The sequence below is a fragment of the Protomyctophum bolini genome (genome assembly GCF_963924005.1).
Source record: "Protomyctophum bolini genome assembly, chromosome: 18".
NCBI classification, from domain to species: Eukaryota; Metazoa; Chordata; class Actinopteri; order Myctophiformes; family Myctophidae; genus Protomyctophum; species Protomyctophum bolini.
The window spans coordinates 35,015,482-35,039,376 of NC_137879.1; the positions used below are offsets into that span (position 1 = coordinate 35,015,482).

The 23,895-nt window shown below is 41.3% G+C and overlaps 1 protein-coding gene across 2 annotated transcripts in view; it reads left to right on the top strand.

The window, feature by feature from the left end:
* lipf (lipase, gastric) overlaps positions 1-1,645 on the top strand; it is a 23,309-nt gene extending 21,664 nt beyond the window's left edge. For both annotated transcript variants that reach the window (XM_080788897.1, XM_080788898.1), the window contains exon 11: positions 1-1,645. This exon is cut by the window's left edge and continues 20 nt beyond it. In XM_080788897.1, coding sequence (XP_080645023.1) covers positions 1-103 — 103 coding nt within the window. In that variant the 3' untranslated portion in view covers positions 104-1,645.
* The last annotated feature ends 22,250 nt before the right edge of the window (positions 1,646-23,895 follow it).

Genomic DNA, 23,895 nt, shown 5'->3' on the forward strand with positions numbered 1-23,895 from the left:
CAAACACATCGAGCATTGGGAACATCTGGACTTCATCTGGGGTATGGACGCTCCAAAGCAGATGTTCTCCGATATACTCAGGCTGATGAGCACACACGCATAGACACAACAACGTGTCACGTGTGTGTGTGTGTTTACTTATATGTTTGTGTTTTGTCTTTATAACCACTAAGATTTTATTTCGTTTAAAATATTTTAGCTGGAGAGAGAGAGAGAGAGAGAGAGAGAGCGTGTGTGCGTGCGAGCGACTGTGCGTGCGTGTGTGATTAGTGATTACTTAAGTTTGTTTTGTCTGTATAACCACTAAGATTTTATTTGGTTTGGTAAATATTTTAGTTTGAGAGTGTGCGCGTGCATGTCACAGCTGGCTCTATGGCAAATAAAGCTGAAGAGAGACCAAGGTAACAAATAATGTTTATTGAATAACTAAACTAACAAAAAGCAACTAAAGCATATAAACTGAAGGAATGAAATAACAGGACATAATAGCAATATATGATATTATATTATATTTATTATATCATTATATTAGCAGTGTTCACGCCTTCAAGAAGAGGCTGAACAAACACCTCCTCAGCATGTGACTGTAACCCCACAGAGCTCAAGGGACTGTCATTCATCCAACATTCAGTTTAGACATACTGTAACGCCTGACTGAGTATAGCTGCAGGTCATTGATAGGCTTTTTGAATGTATTTTATCCCACAGCCTGTATCTGCTGGGTTAATGTCATGTACCAGGGCAGGGAGACTCTTTTGTAGCCTGCAGGTTCCAGCCTGAATCGCTGCAGTGTTCCGTTTGGCACTCGCTTAGTAGACATAACAGATTGACGGGAAACGCAGCGAATTCAGGCTGGAACCAACAGGCTAACTCTTTTGGGTCTCAACTCGAAAAGGTTTGGGAAAACACTGGGCTAGGCTGATACCGCATTGCTTTTACCATTGTAGCATTGCTACAACTTTCAACATTTTTCAATAACCATAGTGCCGATTTAAAAGCAGTTTGTTGACCATTACCTCATCCATGGGGGGCGCGGCTGTGGCTCAGGAGGTAGAGCAGGTCGTCCGATGATCCATGGGTCGGCGGTTCGAATCCTGTCTACATGTTGAAGTGTCCTTTGGGCAAAGACACTGAACCCCAAATTGCTCCCGATGTGCTGGTTGGTACCTTGCATGGCTTCCGCTGCAATCGGTGTATATGTGTGTGTGAGTGGGTGAATGTAATGCACAATCTATGTAAAGCGCCTTCGATAAAGGCGCTATATAAATGCACCATTTACCATTCATCAAAAAAGTGTTTTGGTGACTCACCAATTTGCACATATACACCCCTAACCAAAACATGACGGTGTGCTGCCTGTGGAAATGTAACTAACTCCTGCTATATGATGTGAACATTTAAACTTCTGTGTTTCAAAAACAAACAGATTTTACTGAACCGAATGACTTCCGTCAGTTTACTTTCTGTAACTCTGACAACATCACTTAACCTCTGACCTCTTATATTGCTGAGATGTTCTACAGTGTATATATAAATATATATATATATATATATAAATAAGTGAATTATTTCTGTGAACTGAATGTTTTTATTCCACACAATGAATAATTCCACCTGTCGTACTTTTATAAATCACTAAATATCACATTTTGTTTACGTTGATTGTCAATGTTGTCATTTCTATATGATATTTTGCATCGCTGTGCCTTTTAAAAATCACACACCATTTGATCGCGTGGTTGTTACTTGATCTGAATATGTTTATAGTACTTACTGAAAATGTTTGTACTATACTGTTTGTCGCTGTGAGGTTTCCATGCAAACAGGGTGGCTTGGGGACCCCCTGGAACTCCCTCAAGGACCCCCATGGGGGTCCCCGGACCCCACTTTGGGTACCACTACTGTACATAGAAACCTTGTCCAAAGCCGTTACCTTTCAGGAAATAGAAGAAACAATAACCTGTGTTCTTATTGACCACCTTAAAACAATTAAGAAACCGCGAGAATATAATCTTCAAGCTCACAATGTGTCACATTGCAAACAATGTGTTGTGAGCTTGTATAGATTAAAATAAGGTGTCAATATATTTAAAAAATAAATACATTTAAAATGAAGGACCTACTGTATATGGTTTCTGCCTGACAGCAATATGTTAGATTAGACATTATACATGCACTGTCTTTCCCTTTTTTATTATCTGTATCACTGAAAATCAACTTCATTGATATGAGAATAATTATCATGACTCAGCAGTTTGAAAAAAGAGAACGTGATGCAACCATTTCATAATATAACACCTCGTTTTGTACTGTTTGTTTGTACAATTTACAACGTAAGCATTTAGCAGACGCTCTCAATCCAGAGTGATTTACAGTAAGCAAGAAGAACACATGGTATAGGCCTACTGCTTTGTAACAAATTAATGTAACTTTCAAACATTGGATTTATCTTACAGTTTAAAATGTATGGTATTTGTTAGAATTTAAAGAACTGAGTTTCAGAATTTAGTTTTCATTCTGTTCATTTATTCATGGGCAGAAGTGCTACGTTTACACATACGTTTACACCTACAATCAAATCGGGCACCTGCTGGCCTAGCGGTCCAGGCGCATACGACCACATATAGGCCTGAGCCTACAGTATATGCCTGACAGCGTGTCAAATGTTCAGGTTCATTTATTTGTTTGTCCCCGAAGGGCGATTTGGTGTACAGCAAAGCATAACGGGCAGACACATGAATCACATAAAACACAGTAAAAAAAAAACGAACATGGAAAATAAAAACAGGATGGCAGTTCAAGGTATCAGTGTAGCAATAGAAATTCACAACAGCGACAAAGTTACCTCCAACTCCTCCTATCGTCATTTAAGGCCTGGATAGACACAGGCACGAAGGAGAATTTATACCTGTTACTTTTGGCCCCTGGAACCTTTAGGCGAAGCCTGGAAGGAAGCAGCCTGTACTCAGAGCTGAGGGGATGGGAGTTGTCCGTACAAATGGACTTGGCATTCTTAAGCACCTGGTTTTTAAAGACATGATCCAGGCTACTATCCGGCAATATCCTTGAGGCCGTTCTCACAATGTCTGAGTCCCGTTCATGACGACACGACACCCCCCCCCCCCCCCCCATCTCTCCCTCTTTCCTGTCAATCTTCACCTATCTATCAATAAAGGCAAAACAAATCTTTAAAAACAAGAAATGATATTTGTCAGGTGAAAGAAGCGCTGTCTCCGTTGTGTTCTCCCCTCATATTAGTATGATTATCGCGTGATTAGCACATGTTTGTGCTTGGTGCCCTGACGCATGTCCAGGAGGTCCGCAGAAAACGTATTGATAATATTATCAGTTCGGTTTAACCACTTAAACCCTATAAGACCTACCACCAGACCTCTCAAAAAAAAAAGCCAATCTACAAACTCACAACCCATCACTCTGTGTGTGTGAGTCGTGGCGTGTTGAGAGCTTGTAGATCTGCTATTTCTGGTGAATGTTTTGTTTCCCCGGCCTAAGGGGTAGGGAATAGGCCATGCTGGTGTTCAAGGGTGAAGTTCAATCTGTCATAATGGAAAATATAGGCCTACTACTCTCAAGTTTTCCTCGTGACACATTCAGGGGGAAAGATTTACATATTTACGTACTGGAATACAGTATATGTCATGAATGTAATTTAAGGTTCTAACTTAATCTATTGTATTGTAACAATCTAGCGGCATATGGTTAATTCAGGGATACCTTGAAACGGTACAGTGGTAACACAGACATGTGGGAAGGTAATAAAAGTGGCATCATGACAACTAAACTGTGGAGGAAAGATGATGTAAAAAATATGACTGTAGGCTTACTAATTAGTACTCTACACAGTGGTGGATTACCGTGGATATCTTCATTGGGATCTCTTTCAGAGCGAAGAGAGAATTATAGAAGCTAGATTTTCAAGATTTGGGTCACAAGGTGGCGGTAATGCACCAAAAACCTGGTTGCCATGGTTGCCATCTGCCGTAAAACAAAAAGAAGAAGCTGCTATTGCGCATGCGTTGGTTAAACCACGTTAACTGCGTGTTGTTTTTCATGGCGGCGAGGAACAAATCAGCGTGGTGAAAAATGTCTTACAAACGAGGTAAAATGCGTCAAACGGAGTCTCTAAGACTAAAGCTGTCGATAAATGAACACCTGACGTCGGTGGGAGAGGAGATATTGGGTGTTTTGGAAAAACAGCAGAGTGATGTTGGTCAGCAGAAGCTTGTCAGAGTGTTTGTGTTGGAGCGCCTCAGCACTGCTGCAGGATTCATGTTTAGCCTCTTCCAGAGAGAGATGGAGACACTAGAAACTCTGCTGGGGAGACAAGACAAACTTCTGGACATCCTTTTACAGCCACAAGTCATATTATACAGACCAGGTTTGTTAAAGCGCAAATAATATGCATTTTATAACTGCTTTTAATATCGTATTGTCTATGTCCCTCAAAGTTATTTCTAATTTGAGCTTCGATCACCACTCTGGTGTATTAAACCAGTCCTTGTCATTTCTTTCTGGGCTTTGAAAGCAGTTTTAGCTGCAGTACCACAATGTCCTGAGGTGGTGGCTGGTGGGGGTGCTCACATGCAGATTATTTAATATTTTAGTCATTATTATACTGATGCTAGATAAAATCAGGCTTGTTTCCATTCCATGCCAGCTTGGAAAATCAACAATGGTGAAGATTGTAAACAAAGTGGAAATGCAAATTTGGAACTGAAGACTGAAGAAGAGGAGCAATTATACAAAGTAGTGACATTGATGACATCACAATGAGGACAAAATCAGTTGAGCTGTTCCTAAGAGCAATTTCCATTAAAACACCTATATGATATGAAAGCCTGATTGTTCAAAATTGGGTTATTTGTGGGGATAGAAAACACATTATAGGAGCCCCAAAAACACAAAAGGAAAAAGTAGAATTTTATGTTATAGGTGCTTTAAGCTGACAGATCAACATATAGGAGAATAAATGTCATACCTTTACAAAAGCACTTTGAGTTGTTGTGCTGATGCCAACTAGCTCTTCTCTCTGTGTTATTTGTAAAGAGGGTTCCCCTGAACATGAGGAGAGGAGCTCCAGTCTCGTCCAGGAGGAACCACAACCTCCACACATTAAAGAGGAGAACATGGAAGAGGAGGCTGAAGTGTCAACATTGACATTACTACATGGGAAGACAAGGTGCCATTCTCTCCAAGGTAAAAACAAGATCGAGTCTAAAAGTCATACTATAACAGCCCATACATGCTTCTAGGTGACATGGGGGTGGGTTCAGACTTCAGAAACAAAAATAAATGTTTTGGAGTGAGTGAGTGGCAAAGTGAGTTTAATGCCGATTAATGCAATCAGACTTTTCTGTTTGTCAGCTTAAGTTCCTTGCCTTATATTACACCCTCATTGACTACGACAGCCTTCAGTACAAGAATGCACACACATAATCTGTATTAAAATAAAGCATGACCACTGAATTATTTGAAAAGAAATACAATATTGTCACCTGGATATTTTTAACATGGAAGAACAGCACAGCAGCCAGCTATCAGCAGGTAACTTCACAGGACGTCATCTAGGAGTGGTAGAACTCGTGACATGCAATCCACACTGCTTTCTTGGCAAACAATTTGCAATAGAGGTGTGTGACATCATCATCATAATAAATAGATGCCTCACTGGCCGTTGCAGTTCATTGGAGTAGGGGTGAGCGATATGGACAAAAGTATTATCACGATATTTTTTTCAAGCCGTATCACGATAAACGATATCACGATATTTTTTCGTGTGTTTTTGAGGGACGCTAGCCCCTCCTATATACGGGTTTAATGTTTGTTTTAATTGTATGTTTGTTTTAAAAATGCCATTGACAATAACAAATATTTAATGTTTGTTTTGACACTGTTTGTTTTACATCACATCATAGCAATCAGAACGCCCCTCACTTCACACAAGTGTGATTTTTTATGGTTATTTTCAAGTTACAACGTAACAAAAAACTAAAAAATACCATTTAGTAGACCCTCCTGAAAAACATGGGCAAAATATTATTATTTAATATTGACTATGCAATGGAATATGCAGTGCTTTAGCAGCAAAATATGATATAATCACTTTAAAAAAAGTTATTAACCTACACCCTATGGTATTTGTTCTCAAAGTGGGGTCCAGGGGGTCCCCAGCTAAATGTATGTATATCATAAATATTTGAAAATAGCCAATCTACAAGCTGCACACACACACACACACACACACAATATTTTTTCAGATAGAAAAATATCTATCGACTTGCCCTGCTTATTTCTCCCATTTCGAACCCATATCACTCTCATCACTCGCAGAGGTAGTTTCACATCTACGACCCACAAACAGCCCTTCTGATTAGGGATGGCCACCGACAACCGTTAGCCGTTAGCCGTTTATTAATTTGTTTACCGACAACACTAACGGCTAATGGTTCACCGATAAAAATAAAATAAAAATATTTTGAAGTGCCGAGAGCGGGCACCGCGGCCAAAACACCAAGCACACGCACACGCACACACACACACACACACACACACACACACACACACACACACACACACACACACACACACACACACACACACAAACACACACACCCCCTCTTTCCACCTTTACTGTCAGTGCAACCACGCATGTGCCGTGACTTACTTCCCCCAAAACAAAAACACCAACGCAACTGCATGAAGTACTAGTGGACTGTGGAAGCAGGAGGGAAAAAGAAAAAAAGACGAAAACACACACAGCATTGCGCGCCCGCAGATCTGCCCTTCATGCAACGAACGTTGGTTCCTTAAACGGCAGATCTGTCGTTTTATGGATCATAGAACGAACGTACCGGTATGCTGTTAGCTTGTTGCTAACGGGACACCCCCCCCCCTCTCTCTCTCTCTCTCTCTCTCTCTGACGTTCTCTCTCTCTCGCTCGCGCGCGTTAGAGGGACTTCTTTCTCTCTCTCTCTCTCTCTCTCTAATCCTTCCTGAACGGTCCGCGATACATATGTGCGGATAGAAGACTGTAGCCTACGCACTAGTGCACTGATTGACAGCAGGCCGCGTGTAAACGGTGTATTTGTCTATTTTTAATGCGCAAAACAGCGCCGTTTTTCCTTAACGGCTAACGGTTAATTAGCCGGCAAGTCCTGGCGGTAACCGGTTAATACAATCTTTCCATTTGGCCATCCCTACTTCTGATAGCATCCCCTCCCAGCTCCTCACTGAGGTTTTTGATGCAGTTGGCCCAACAATTTTAATATTAACACCTGTCTTGCCTCAGGATGTGTTCCCACTGCTTTCAAACACGCCGTTGTAACTCCCCTGCTTAAAAAGAATAATCTTGACCCCTCAATTCTCGCAAATTTCAGGCCCATTTCCCAATTACCGTTTCTATCAAAAGCTCTGTAAAAAATAGTATACAATCAATTACAGTCCTTTCTTACCCTCAATAACATCCACGAGACACGGTCGATCATAGGATCCTCCTGTCAAGGCTTGAGCACCATGTCGGAGTCAGGGGTATCGCACCTGCATGGTTCAAATCGTACCTAGAAAATAGGAGTTTCTCTGTCCAATTAGGCCAATTCTCCTCCCCCCCAGCTCCTCTCAGCTGCGGGGTACCCCAGGGGCCCCCTCCTTTTTCTATTATATATGCTTCCCCAACTCCCTCAATTCTTTTCAACCATTACTCAACTGCATACAGGACATCAAAACCTGGATGAACACTAATTTCCTCAACCTCAACGAAAATAAAACCGAAATAGTAATCTTCGACCCTCATTTGGCCCCTCCCCTCAGTACCCCGGATACCCTTACACCCAATATTCGCTCATCTGCTAAAAACCTTGGCATTATCTTTGACAGCTCCTTTAAATTTCACAAACACATCAGCTCCGTAGTCAAGACCAGCTTTTTCCAACTCCGTCTCCTGGCTAAAGTCAAACCATACCTCCCCCCAAAACAACTAGAAACTGCAATCCATGCTTTTATTTCCTCCAGGTTAGACTTTTGCAACTCACTATATATCGGTATCGAACAGTCTGCAATCAGAAGACTGCAACTGGTCCAGAATGCTGCTGCTCGCCTTTTAACTGGCACAAAAAAGAGAGAACACATAACCCCCGTGCTGGCCTCCCATCACTGGCTCCCGGTTTCTTTTAGAATTGATTTTAAAGTCCTTTTATTTACTTTTAAATGTTTAAATGGGCTGGCCCCCGAATACCTCTCCGGGCTCGTAAAACCATACACCCCGGCTAGAGCTCTGCGCTCTGCGGATCAAGTACTGCTAGAGGGCCGTATAACTAGAAAAAGCACTAGGGGCGCACGCTCTTTCGCGGCTGCAGCTCCCAGGCTCTGGAAGAGCTTGCCCCTTCATATTCGCTCTGCCCCCTCCATTGGTGTTTTTAAGACTCACCTTAAGACTCATCTTTTCTCCCTGGCTTTTAATCCCTCCTGAGTCCATTTCTGCTTTCATGCTTATATTTTTTGTCATTTTTATTATTATGTATTGTGTTTTCTCGTTTATATTCTGTGTTTCCTCCTGCCTGTTCTCTGTTTTTGCCACTGATGTACAGCACTTTGGTCAACCTTGGTTGTTTTAAAATGTGCTCTATAAATAAAGTTTGATTTGATTTGATTTGATTTGATAGAAAACACATTATAGGAGCCCCAAAAACACAAAATAAATGGAAAAAGTAGAATTTTATGTTGTAGGTCCTTTAAGCTGACAGATCAACATATAGGAGAATATATGTCATACATTTACAAAAGCACTTTGAGTTGTGCTGATGCCAACTAGCTCTTCTCTCTGTGTAATTTGTAAAGAGGGTTCCCCTGAACATGAGGAGAGGAGCTCCAGTCTGGTCCAGGAGGAACCACAACCTCCACACATTAAAGAGGAGAACATGGAAGAGGAGGCTGATGTGTCAACATTGACATTACTACATGGGAAGACAAGGTGCCATTCTCTCCCAGGTAAAAAAAATAAGCCTCACTACTTTAATACGAGTCTAAAAGTCATACTATAGCAGCCCATACATGCTTCTAGGTGGTACTATTTTTGTGGTCGGTATCACTACACCGCATAGAGTGCAGCAGCTTCACAGTCAAAGATATTATAAAAAATAGATGCCTCACTGGCCGTTGCAGTTCATTGGAGTAGGAGTGAGCGATATGGACAAAAGTATTATCACGATATTTCTTTCAAGCCGTATCACGATAAACAATATTATTACGATATTTTTTTCAAGCCGTATCACGATAAACGATATCACGATATTCTTTTGTGTGTTTTTGAGGGGCCCTAGCCCCTCCTATATACGGGTTTAATGTTTGTTTTTAATTGTATGTTTGTTTTAAAAATGCCATTGACAATAACAAATATTTAATGTTTGTTTTGACACCGTTTGTTTTACATCATTACATCACATAGCAATCAGAGCGCCCCTCACTTCACACAAGTGTGATTTTTTTATGGTTATTTTCAAGTTACAACGTAACAAAAAACTAAAAATAATACCATTTAGTAGACCCCCCAGAAAAACATGGGCAAAATATTATTTAATATTGATTATGCAATGGAATATGCAGTGCTTTAGCAGCAAAATATGATATAATCCCTTTAAAAAAAGTTATTAACCTACACCCTATGGTATTTGTTCTCAAAGTGGGGTCCAGGGGGTCCCCAGCTAAATATATGTATATCATAAATATCTATTTAACCACTTTAATCATACACATTGGCTATTTGAAAATAGCACAAGCACACACACACACACACACACACACACACACACACACACACACACACACAATATTTTTTCAGATTGGGGTCACAATGCAGATTATTTAATATTTTAGTCATTATTATACTGATGCTAGATAAAACCAGGCTTGTTTCCATTCCATGCCAGCTTGGAAAATCAACAATGGTGAAGATTGTAAACAAAGTGGAACTGCAAATTTGGAACTCAAGACTGAAGAAGAGGAGATATTAAACAAAGTAGTGACATTGATTGATGACATCACAATGAGGACAAAAACAGTTGAGCTGTTCCTAAGAGCCATTTCCATTAAAACACCTATATGATATGAAAGCCTGATTGTTCAAAATTGGGTTATTTGTGGGGATAGAAAACTCAAAACACAAAAGAAATGGGGAAAAGTACAATTTTATGTTATAGGTCCTTTAAGCTGACAGATCAACATATAGGAGAATAAATGTCATACATTTACAAAAGCACTTTGAGTTGTTGTGCTGATGCCAACTAGCTCTTCTCTCTGTGTAATTTGTAAAGAGGGTTCCCCTGAACATGAGGAGAGGAGCTCCAGTCTGGTCCAGGAGGAACCACAACCTCCACACATTAAAGAGGAGAACATGGAAGAGGAGGCTGAAGTGTCAACATTGACATTACTACATGGGAAGACAAGGTGCCATTCTCTCCAAGGTAAAAAAAATAGGCCTCACTCATCTCGCCAATAATGAAAAGGCAGAAAAGTTTGAATGTTGAAGTATGTTTTCATTCCAACAGGGGGGCGGAGAAGAGCAGTTCCGAGATTTGCATGTAGCTTTCGATTGGTCTTTGGAATGTCTTTGTCCTCAGGTTTCACACTCTGAGCACCGCCCATTAGCGTACTTGTGTGTTTGTAGACACAGAATTCTTCAACATGGCTATAGTATGGAGGAACATTTGGGATTTTATAGCCCAATTATTAAAATCACCGGGAAAGGCGTTGAATTAAGTATATAAATTCCGGCCTCCTTTTATTAGCCGGGTTTTTTTTTGTTTTGTTTTTTCCAAGTGCCGTATCTGTTACCTTCGCTGCTCTGGCTGGCTGTGCCTGTCACTTCAGCGTCCAGATGCGGGTGGTCGCGCTGCTCGGCTCTCAACAAAGTTAACATCAAAGTTAACTTCGGGAGAGAACGCCAATAAGCACTGTTCATGGTCACGGACAATAAAACTACCGGTAATGAGAGCAGAAGTCTAACTGCAAGTGAAATCTATCCCACAGCCTACTAGGCTACTACAATGAGTGAGTAATGAGTTTGTGACACGATGTGCTGCACAACGAACGTAAACGACAGATTGCAGAGCGCATGTGGCGTTGTGGATCTGTCGTTAAATGGATCATGGGATGAACGTACTGGTATGCTGTCTCTCTCTCTCTCTCTCTCTCTCTCTCTCTCTCTCTCTCTTGCACGTTAGAGGGAGACCCTCTCTTTAACACGTCTCTCTCTCTCTCTCTCTCCTGTTGAAGCCTTGGATTTTTACAGTCTATGGTTGGATCACTGTAGTGTTGCACTCTGATTTGTTATATGAAATAGCCTATCCTACATTATCTGCATCTGAACTTGTCAGTAGCCTAACTGTAGGCCTTACATATATTTGAATGTCCGTAAGTACAGTGAAGAGAAAAGAGTCAATCACTTTAAAATGGTCATATCTCCTTCAAATATTTTCCAATTTCATTGAATGATACATCATATGAAAGCTTATATTCTGTACTTCAATAATCTGTAAAGAACTGATGTTGTTCGAGATGAGGGCCTATTTGCCAGACCCAGTTCTGAAGCATCTTCCATAAAATCTGTAATAGTCTCGGTCAGATATTTCATACAGTATGAAGGCAAAGGTTTAAAACGTCATTCTGATTTCATGCACCTGGTTGACAGGTGTGTGTGTGTGTGTGTGTGTGTGTGTGTGTGTGCGGAAGCTAGGCTTATTGATACAATCAGTTGACTGACAGCTGATTGTGCTTATTTCACTGTACATTTGCTAGTTTAAAAACATCTGCAGTGAATTGATGTTATATAAATAACTGTAGTCTCACAGAGAAGCTAGGTCAGGTTTTGTATTTTGCATTGATGCATTTGCATTGACTTTCAAAAAATAAATAAAAAGGATATGGCTCTATGATATCACTATACAAAAACATCAACACAATAAAAAACTAAGGTGCTAAAAAGAAAGCATGCTTTTGTAAACAATAAATTCAAATAGGAATAAACATGCACCGGGGGTGAGAACTTTAGAAATCTGAACGTTCATGTACACGTTAGCTTTGTAAATTTAGCAAGGCACTCAAAACATTGGGAAGGTCTGCCATCATGCTCGTTAAGAACGAGCGTCACCATGGCAAACATTTCCCTGCATTTTTAGGATTCGAGGATTTCCTGGTAGACTGATAGAGTGGAAGTTTCTCCATCCAACTGTTGTACCCTGTGGTAGTTGGAAGAAATGTTTGTCTGGAGTGTTTACTTCCTTGTAGTACAACAGAGGAAACACTGCATGGAAAATGTTAAGTTCAACATTTAATGGATTTCTTTCATTTTATCTTTTGCCTAAAGAAGAGCATTCCCCTGAACATCAGCAGAAGAGGTCCAGTCTGGTCCAGGAGGAACCAGAGTCTTTACAGATTAAACAGAAGCTACTTCAAAGACCAGTGGAGGATGATGGGTCAACATTGACATTACTTGCAGTGAAAAGTGATGATGATGATGAAGGCAGACAGACAGAGCCTCTAGCCAGCACTTCAACTCAACACATGAACACACAAGCTGATGTAGAGGACTGTGGAACATCACAGCCAGCTGGTGATAACCAGCTCCTCTCTTTACATGCTTCTGAATCGGACAATAAATGTGACAGTGATGATGAGTGGGAGCCAACTAGTGATAACCAGCTCCTTTCTTTACACTCTTCTCAATCGCACAATGAATCTGACACTGAAGACAGTGCTGAGCAGGAGGAGACCAGGGAGGGTCCATCAGATTTAAACACGCTGATGTCACACAAGACACAAAATGTGAAAGGTCAAGCCTGGTCGTTGAGCAACAAGCTGTCCCAGGACCTGAAAACACCAAAACAAACTGATTCCACAAGGAGTCACACAGGGAAGAAAAGGTTTAGTTGTACAGAGTGTGGCATAATGTGTAATACGAAGTCACATCTTAACCAGCACATGAAGACTCATACAGGGGAAAAGCCCTTTACTTGTAAAGTTTGTAGCAAAGGCTTTAGGCAAAAGGGTAATCTAACTATGCACATGAGGACTCATACAGGGGAAAAGTCCTTTACTTGTAAAGTTTGTAGCAAAGGCTTTATTCAAAAGGGTGGTCTAACTTACCACATGAGGACTCATACAGGGGAAAAGCCCTTTACTTGTAAAGTTTGTAGCAAAGTTTTTTTTCAAAAGGGAACTCTAACTTACCACATGAGGACTCATACAGGGGAAAAGCCCTTTACTTGTAAAGTTTGTAGCAAAGGCTTTAATATAAAGGGTCCTCTAACTTACCACATGAGGACTCATACAGGGGAAAAGCCCTTTACTTGTAATGTTTGTGGCAAAGGCTTTAGGGCTAAATGTAATCTAATAAGGCACATGAGGACTCATACAGGGGAAAATCCCTTTACTTGTAAAGTTTGTAGCAAAGGCTTTAAGCAAGTGGGTGCTCTAACTTACCACATGAGGACTCATACAGGGGAAAAGCCCTTTACTTGTAAAGTTTGTAGCAAAGGGTTTAGGCAAAAGGGTTCTCTAACTTACCACATGAGGACTCATATAGGGGAAAAGCCCTTTACTTGTAAAGTTTGTAGCAAAGGCTTTAAGAGTAAGGGTCATCTAACTTGCCATGTGAGGACGCATACAGGGGAAAAGCCCTTTACTTGTAAAGTTTGTAGCAAAGACTTTAAGAGTAAGGGTGCTCTATCTTACCACATGAGGACTCATACAGGGGAAAAGCCCTTTACTTGTAAAGTTTGTAACAAAGGCTTTGGTTCCAAGACCTATCTAACTTACCACATGAGGACTCATACAGGGGAAAAGCCCTTTACTTGTAAAGTTTGTAGCAAAGGCTTTAGTCGTAAGGGTCCTCTAACTTGTCACATGAGGACGCATACAGGGGAAAAGCCATTTACGTGTAATGTTTGTAACAAAAGCTTTGCTGCGGTATGTACTCTTAGGAAACACATGAAGACGCATACAGGGGAACAACCACTTTAGTTAGAGCTTCTGGCAAATGCATTGGTCAATTTCACCTCTGATACGAGGATTCATACAGGGGAGACGGTAATAATGTTGTGTTCTTTTTTTTTTGGCAACACAACGTTGCCAAAAACTTCAACCATGTTTATTGAAATAAACTGTCATACATTTACACCGATTGCTCCATCATCTCTCTCTTCTGCTGTGTAATGCGTTGGCATGCTTTGAATGAAGAAATAACACTAATTCCATATGTCATAATTGGGGATAGAGCCCGAAAATCGGGCCTATAAAATACAAGCCTATAAAACTAAATACAACAAATATATCTGGGTAATGAAAACCTCAAGGGATGCAACCGTGACGTATATACCGTGCGACCACTTTGACTTGAGATTTACAATGCTAGGACTTTTCACAAACTGATGGAGTATATTATAGTACATTGTAGGATGTATATTGAGATGGCAGGTATGTGACATTGAAAAGGACAAATCAAACTTATGGGACACTTTATTAGAACACAAAATAAATCGCTACCGCCTCTGTAATGAACCAGTGAAATTAGGGTAATTTATGATGCCTCTCATAGGGATTGCATTGGCACCTGCAGTACACAGTTGAAACGGACCAGAAGTGGGAACGCTGTCTCATTTGGGGGCGTGCGATTTGTAGTCCCCGTGTTTCTATAGCCGCAGCAGCTGACGTCATGGGCCGCTCGCTATAAAGGGGACTTGGACACGACGGGTGGTTGCGTGGTTCCGTCATCGTTTGCCGTATGGTGGAACGGGTGAAAAGTTTGGAGGGGAGCTAAATGCAATAATGTAGCCTACCACAGTTGTTGCATGCAAGAAAGGGAGCATTTCGACAATGCATAGACATCTGTCCATAATGCATTTTATTAAACCCAAATGCGATACCTTTGCGTGTCTGCACCGAGTCGAAACAACACTGGAGCCTCAGCTGCTGCAGTGGAACAAACATCCTGCTCTTCCACCTAACGCATGTTGTGCTTACCATGCTTGCTGCCCAAGGCAAGCACGGTAAGACGTTGCCATAAATTATTAATCCAATTCATAATAATACATTTGGGAAACTCAAATCTCCCTGAAATACTGTATCTCCCACAAATCGATTGAATAGTCTCACATATGTGACTTATTCAATTCAAATTCAACTTCTCAGTCTATCGTTGCCGAAAAGGCAGAGCTAAAAGCTCACAACGCGGTGCAACCAAACGCGTTGTGAGCTTGTAGATTGGCTATTTTTGGTACGACACACTGCCATACGATGTATACAATTCACTTTTAAAGTGACGGTACACAATGAACAGTTCCCTCTGTCTGTTAGAAAGTTACTGTATAAGGTGTGTGTGTGTGTGTGTGTGTGTGTGTGTGTGTGTGTGTGTGTGTGTGTGTGTGTGTGTGTGTGTGTGTAAGTGTATAGCCTACACCTTAGAACTGTTTATTGGCATACAAACTCTCACAACTGGCCAATAAAAATAAAGTTCTGTTCTTTCCACAAAATAAAAGCAAATGCTCGATAGTGGGCTCGATAAGGACCCGGCTCAATAAGCCTGCTCGATAAGGTGATCGTTAACAATAAAACCTTAACGAGCTCCATCCCTGGTCATAATAACCATATTAAAACTGTTTTAGAAAATAAATAACTTATCGACGGGAGTCGTGTTAATATTTATATCATTGTCATGTTCACTACAAATAAACAAGTATCATGCACTTATGATGCGGAGAGCCATCTTATAAAAAAATAGTTGGGTTGCAATATTGAGGGGGCAGAAAACAGCCCGGTCACGTGGTTCATGTACAAGTAGGGACAAAGTCTATGTAGAAGAGCCGCGCCATTGACTGACAGACTAACAGACATACTGGCCCCATAACGGAGGTTGCTTAACTCTGATGAAGCTTTAACGTTAATCATAATAATAATATAAGTTTATCAAACAAATCTGAGAAATCCCATCGGCAAATATTCGGTAAAACAGCGACCCCTATTGTTCCAACAAAATAATCAAGGAAGAAGAAACATTTTTTACTTAGGCTTTTTTTAAGGTAGAAATACATAACGTGACTCACGTCGATAAGACCATTTACCTTATATATATATATATATATACACACACGATATACAATAATTACACTAGGGATAATTCATAAAAAAATCAAATCACAGTAAACATTACAATCCACACAGCAAACAACACAACAAACAATTCCTGGTATAAGGGCCGATTCATACTCCTATTTTACCGCTGTTTCGGCGCTGTAGTGCCGAAATGATTTCGGCTTGTCAGAAATTTTCAGTAGCACCGAAGAGCCGACTTTAGGACGGTACCCGCCCCCCCGAACCTCAAATGACGTCAAATTGTAGGCTCTACAGCGCCGAACCGACTTTTATTCGGCTCTAAAATAGGAGTATGAATCGGCCCTAACATCCTATTAGAATTCTACAATCTACAATCTTGCTGGTGTCTTTGACTTTGTTGGGCGTGCCGCGCGATGGTGGGCTGGGTGGTGGCCAGGACATGTTGTGTCTTTGGCATAGTCCTCACAAAACTCTCAGATGTGTTTGTACAAATAGGCCTGCCTCTCTCTGTCCAGTCCTGCTGGTTGTAGAGTGGGAAAGCCATGCTTTGGTGGCAGGTCGTTTCTTGGCAAACACCATGCCAGGCTTGTTGGCATCAAACCTGCAACATGTGATGAAATATAAAGTTATGTAAGTAGTGGTTGTTATAGGGTTGATAAATTCCCACTAGAAAACAAGTTTTTATATAATTAGTGTCAATAAATACATGTTTAAATATAAAATAAACCCATCGGAAATGCTGGTACTGTTTGATGTGCTCCAGTGGGCGGAAGTATGGTTGGAGGAATTTCTGCCAGTCATAGCAGTGCACCATCACACGGCCATCCTCTGTTCCAACCAGCTGTGCGATGTTGGGCTTTGAGCTGTTGTTCACCATTGCAGCGATGTCAGCCAGGTTGTGGGCGTCTGACTTTTGGAAGATCTTCTTGAACTGACCGAAGTAGCAGTCAGGAGCAAATGTTGTGTGACCTACAATCAAAAAGTGGTTGATGATGCAGTTTGTGTATCGTGCGCCAGGCACAATACCACAAGACACGAGATCTGTTTTTATTCTGGCCACAGCAGTTGTCACAGTGAAGATCCACGTTCTCTCTCCCAGCCCATAATCACCCTTTGCCACATGTCATGCCTTCAACGACAAGGTAATTGACCTGTTCTGGTATCCCTTCACAGCATACCAACAATTCCACACTTGCTGTTATTATTTTGTTGTATTTTCAGACAGACAAATCTGTTTTATCTTTTTTCTTTTAATTGAGTTTACCTGTTGAGCAAAGTCAAAAGAATAGTGCATCTTGAAGTCCCTGCTTGCAGGTGGAACAGGGCCGTTCAGCAGATGCAGATCCTGATCTGTGCAAATCTCTTTGCAGTCTCTGCGCATGTCGTTGTATAGATCTCACTCGCCCTTAACCAGGGACAAGTGCTTTAGCTGTACATTCAGCGTGTCACATTTCTCTTCCTCTGCCACACCGTAACTTTGGTAAACCTGTACAAAAGGGAAAATAAAAAACAGCACAAGCTTAGTTACCTACTCTTCTATCTACATCACAATTCCACTAGAGTACTGTAACCACAAGGACCCTAGAATTCATATTTGTGATCTTGAATCATTTTGACCATTCATAATGATTTACATACCTTGTTGTAGTTGTTCTTTTGACACTGCCAACATAAGTCTGACATAGGCTTGGTACACTTTATGTCTGGCAGAAACGTCTTCCAGATGTATCTGAATGAACTAAGAGACAAAACACGGACATCTGGGAAAAAAAGGACAGATTATTACAGATTTCCATCAAAACAGTCATGGTGCGCACACACGCAGAGTGATTTACAGTAAGCAAGAAGAACACATGGTAGGCCTGCCCTACTGCTTTGTAACTTTTAATTAATGTAACTTTCAAAGATACCACGTGTGTCTGTGTGGATTTATCTTACAGTTTAAAATGTATGGTATTTGTTAGAATTTAAAGAACTGAGTTTCAGAATTTAGGACAGGATGGCAGTTCAAGGTATCAGTGTAGCAATAGACATTCACAACAGCGACAAAGTTACCTCCTCCTATCGTCATTTAAGGCCTGGATAGACACAGGCACGAAGGAGAATTCATACCTGTTACCTTTTGGCCCCTGGAACCTTTAGGCGAAGCCTGGAAGGAAGCAGCCTGTACTCAGAGCTGAGGGGATGGGAGTTGTCCGTACAAATGGACTTGGCATTCTTAAGCACCTGGTTTTTAAAGGTATTATGACATTATTTTTAACATAATTTTAACAACATTAAAAGTCTTGGCCATGGTCCTTCAAACGTGTCTAAAAAGTTTGAACTTTTTTTGAACACTCCAGTATTTCTTGCCAGGAGTTTTTGTGTGTATGTAATATGCATCCTGAGAAGGCATAGAAAAATACATTATTTTAGCCTGTAGATGTCGGTAATTCCCCCTTTCCTGTCAATCACTACCCAGCTCCGCCCCCCCCCACCCCTCAAGCCCTCCATACCTCTCCGCCCCCCTCAGAGAAAGGGACTGTTCTTTTTTTTTTCCTTTACAAGTTCACAGCATCTCAGCCATAGCAACGCTGCCAGTGCCAACGCACGCAACTTCTTCTCCTTTTATAACTATTTGTTTATAGTTTATATAAAATGTTATTTATAATAAGACTATCACTGCATGTATGTACTGAGGGGATGGACAACAACATGTATTCTCTGCTGCAAAAGGAGAGGAGACTGGAGCAACACGGACATTTAGAGCCTTTTATTAAGGTGCTGAGTATACAAAACGACTAACGTTTAAGGCTCAAAATGTCCGTGTTGCTCCAGTCTCCTCTCCTTTTGCAACTTTGATGTCCCTGCACCTGTGAAGCACCGGGATCAGCCGTTTTAGGCTTGAGGCGCGTTGGTAGACTCCCTTTGTAACATGTATTCTCTATTCAACGTCATCGTACGAGCAACAGTTGGTAAACAAATAAGGCACGTTCGGAAATACCGCACCGGAGCGCACTCGCCTATTAGTTTGCATTGCACAGTGCCAGTGGGCTTAGTGCGCTATTTCCGAACGCGCCTATGAAACTCCTGCAATATCTCACCCCACGACCACGTCGACATAAACTTGTGTAATGTCATCGTCATCGATATCATACTCAATGACTATAGCCTATCATTATTCGCCATACTTTTAACGTGGATTATATCACACGAGCGTTGGCTGCGCGTTGCTATTCCACTGTATCGCATTACAAGAACAATAATGAGCACATGCAATCTACAACAGCTGGTGCACGCCACGAATCAAAGATTAATAATAGTCAAACACACAGCTAATGCGGGTAGTGGCAGTGATTGACTATAAATTAAAAGTAGGCTACCATGAAGCATTTCGGAGTGCTGCAGGCGATTGCTTTTTTATTGTGAGTCCACTCAAATAGTACTGCACAACAATTTAACACAAATCATTGCAGTATAAATACTTATAGTTGGGATTGGGACACGAATGCTTGGTATTGCTCCTGGGTTCATAAAAAGTTTGGTTGCAAATCCACTCTGAACTTGTCCGAGATTTGAAAAACTTTCTGGGGTGAAATGATGTGCGCACACCAAGAGTCCCTTCTTTGACAACTTGGTTGGAACGTTACCGTCAAAAATAAAATGCATCCACCTAGAGCGTGAATCTTCATCTAGGCCAGTTGGTGGAAAGTGCAAGGACTTGTGTTGATTGACACAGCCGACAACGGAGCAGATTGCTTTTTCTCTAGAAGCGCATTATTATTATTATTATACTGAAACAAAGTCGCGGACAGAATGAGGAAGAAGAGAGGAGAGCAGGTGGAGGAGAGGAGAGGGGCGGGGATGAGGAGGAGGGGGGCGGGTAGTAGAATTGGTAGACAGGGAGCAGAGGAGAGGGGGCGGGGTTTAGCGTTACATTACGTAGGCCTCCGCCGTCCAAGCCACGAGTCATATTTGCATAATTATTCACAAAAGTCCAGACAGCGGAGAATACACTGAATGTTCAAATTTGGGTTTTTTTTGGTGAAATTGATGTCAAGAAAAGCCAAAGAACACAAAATATCTACAAAAATGTGTTTTAAATGTCACAATCCCTTTAAAGACATGATCCAGGCTACTATCCGGCAATATCCTTGAGGCCGTTCTCACAATGTCTGAGTCCCGTTAATGACGACACCCCACCCCCCTCCCCCCATCTCTCCCTCTTTCCTGTCAATCTTCACCTATCTGTCAATAAAGGCAAAACAAATCTTTAAAAACAAGAAATGATCTCACAGTGATATTTGTCAGGTGAAAGAAGCGCTGTCTCCGTTGTGTTCTCCCCTCCATATTAGTATGATTATTGCGTGTATGTTTGTGCTTGGTGCCCTGACGCATGTCCAGGAGGTCCGCAGAAAACGTATTGATAATATTATCAGTTCGGTTTAACCACTTAAACCCTATAAGACCTACCACCAGACCACTCAAAAAAAAGCCAATCTACAAACTCACAACCCATCACTCTGTGTGTGTGAGTCGTGGCGCGTTGAGAGCTTGTGGATCTGCTATTTCTGGTGAATGTTTTGTTTCCCCGGCCTAAGGGGTAGGGAATAGGCCATGCTGGTGTTCAAGGGTGAAGTTCAATCTGTCATAATGGAAAATATAGGCCTACTACTCATAAGTTTTCCTCGTGACACATTCAGGGGGAAAGATTTACATATTTACGTACTGTAATACAGTATGTCATGAATGTAATTAAGGTTCTAACTTCTATTGTATTGTAACAATCTAGCCTACGGTTAATTCAGGGATACCTTGAAACGGTACAGTGGTAACACAGACATGTGGGAAGGTAATATAAGTGGCATCATGACAACTAAACTGTGGAGGAAAGATGATGTAAAAACGTATGACTGTAGGCTTACTAATTAGTACTCTTAAAAAGTTAAAAATAAAAGTCAACACCACAACTAAAAAAACACAGTGGTGGATATCTTCATTGGGATCTCTTTCAGAGCAAAGAGAGAATTATAGAAGCAGCTAGATTTTCAAGATTTGGGTCACAAGGTGGCGGTAATGCACCAAAAACCTGGTTGCCATCGTTGCCATCTGCCGTAAAACAAAAAGAAGCTGCTATTGCGCAGGCGTTGGTTAAACCACGTTAACTTGTTGTGCATGCGTGTTGTTTTTCATGGCGGCGACTGAGGAACAAATCAGCGTGGTGAAAAATGTCTTACAAACGAGGTAAAATGCGTCAAACGGAGTCTCTAAGACTAAAGCTGTCGATAAATGAACACCTGACGTCGGTGGGAGAGGAGATATTGGGTGTTTTGGAAAAACAGCAGAGTGATGTTGGTCAGCAGAAGCTTGTCAGAGTGTTTGTGTTGGAGCGCCTCAGCACTGCTGCAGGATTCATGTTTAGCCTCTTCCAGAGAGAGATGGAGACACTAGAAACTCTGCTGGGGAGACAAGACAAACTTCTGGACGTCCTTTTACAGCCACAAGTCATATTATACAGACCAGGTTTGTTAAAGCGCAAATAATATGCATTTTAAAACAGCTTTTAATATTTAATATTGCATTGTCCTTCAAAGTTATTTCTAATGAGCCTCAATCACCACTCTGATATATTAAACCAGTCCTTGTCATTTCTTTCTGGACTTTGAAAGCAGTAGCTGCAGTACCACAATGTCCTGAGGTGGTGGCTGGTGGGGGTGCTCACATGCAGATTATTTAATATTTTAGTCATTATTATACTGATGCTAGATAAAACCAGGCTTGTTTCCATTCCATGCCAGCTTGGAAAATCAACAATGGTGAAGATTGTAAACAAAGTGGAAATGCAAATTTGGAACTCAAGACTGAAGAAGAGGAGGAATTATACAAAGTAGTGACATTGATGACATCACAATGATGACAAAATCAGTTGAGCTGTTCCTAAGAGCAATTTCCATTAAAGCACCTATATGATATGAAAGCCTGATTGTTCAAAATTGGGTTATTTGTGGGGATAGAAAACACATTATAGGAGCCCCATAAACACAAAATAAATGGAAAAAGTTGAATTTTATATTATAGGTGCTTTAAAGCTGACGGATCAACATATAGGAGAATAAATGTCATACATTTACAAAAGCACTTTTAGTTGTTGTGTTGATGCCAACTAGCTCTTCTCTCTGTGTAATTTGTAAAGAGGGTTCCCCTGAACATGAGGAGAGGAGCTCCAGTCTGGTCAAGGAGGAACCACAACCTCCACACATTAAAGAGGAGAACATGGAAGAGGAGGCTGAAGTGTCAACATTGACATTACTACGTGGGAAGACAAGGTGCCATTCTCTCCTAGGTAAAAAAAATAAGCCTCACTACTTTAATACGAGTCTAAAAGTCATACTATAGCAGCCCATACGTGCTTCTAGGTGACATGGGGGTGGGTTCAGACTTCAGAAACAAAATGTTTTGGTGTGAGTGAGTGGAAAAGTGAGTTTAATGTCGATGAATGCAATTGGACCTTTCTGTTTGTCAGCTTAAGTTCCTTGCCTTATATTACACCCTCATTGACTACGACAGCCTTCAGTACAAGAATGCACACACATAATCTGTATTAAAATAAAGCATGACCACTGAATTATTTTTAAAATAAATACAATATTGTCACCTGGATATTCTTAACATGGAAGAACAGCACAGCAGGTAACTTCACAGGACGTCATCTAGGGCGCCTGTCACACCTATCAGACAAGCGTGTAATCAATGTTTTATGGTTTCATCTGTCTTGTCGTTTGTCGCATCAATTGACCACAATGCTTTGCGGAATCTGGGCGGTGTGTGGGCGGTGCGAGGACATGCGGAAACAGATCCACGTGTTGCCCCTGTTGTTGTCCTTACGCTGTTAGCTGCGGGACACAGTAGCTAGTAGCTTGTTGGTTGTGTCAACGTGTTGCGTCTCCACTTTATCAGTACCACTACCACAGTAGGTGCCAAGTCTGGGGCGCCAGTCACATCTATCAGACAAGCGTCTTATCAATGTTTTATGGTTTCATCTGTCTTGTCGTTTGTCGCATCAATGTACCACAATGCTTTGCGTAATCTGGGCGGTGCGTGGGCGGTGCGAGGACATGCGGAAACAGATCCACGTGTTCGTGTTGCCTGTTGTTGTCCTTACGCTGTTAGCTGCGGGACACAGTAGCTAGTAGCTTGTTGGTTGTGTCAACGTGTTTGTGGTGACAAAATGTTTTTTTGGAGGAGAAAGAGGGCTCTTGTCCTGGCGATGTTGTTGGCGAGGAGAAAGAGGGAAAGGGAGACGCGCCAGAGAGAGCTTAGCAACGACTCCATTATTTTTAATAAAGCGCATCCCACAACACACGACTTGCTGCATTTCAGGCTGTTAGCCATGGGGCGCCTGGGCGCACGGCTCTCTCCTATCTGCAGTCAGACCGTTCAGCGTTACTGAACTTACGTTCGCTTAGCGTTACTCGATGTTAATGTTATAAAAAAAAATGAGAGAAAAAAAAGGGGGGGAATCATAACATTTCATGCCCAAAATGATTGTTTGGGAGCATGCAGTAGCATTTTCAGAAATATAAGTCATGGCTACGACTCTTTCATAATCTCCAGTCCAATGCGCACTGCCCATGCGAACTGAAAACATGTTCATTCATATTAACAGTTTTATTTTATTTTAACAACCAAATCATATGGAATGGTTTGAAGAAACTTCACGGAGTCGACGTGACACCTGAATTATTTGATAGCTTGCATGCAATCTCTTTTGATATGCTACTGTACTGTTTCTGCAGT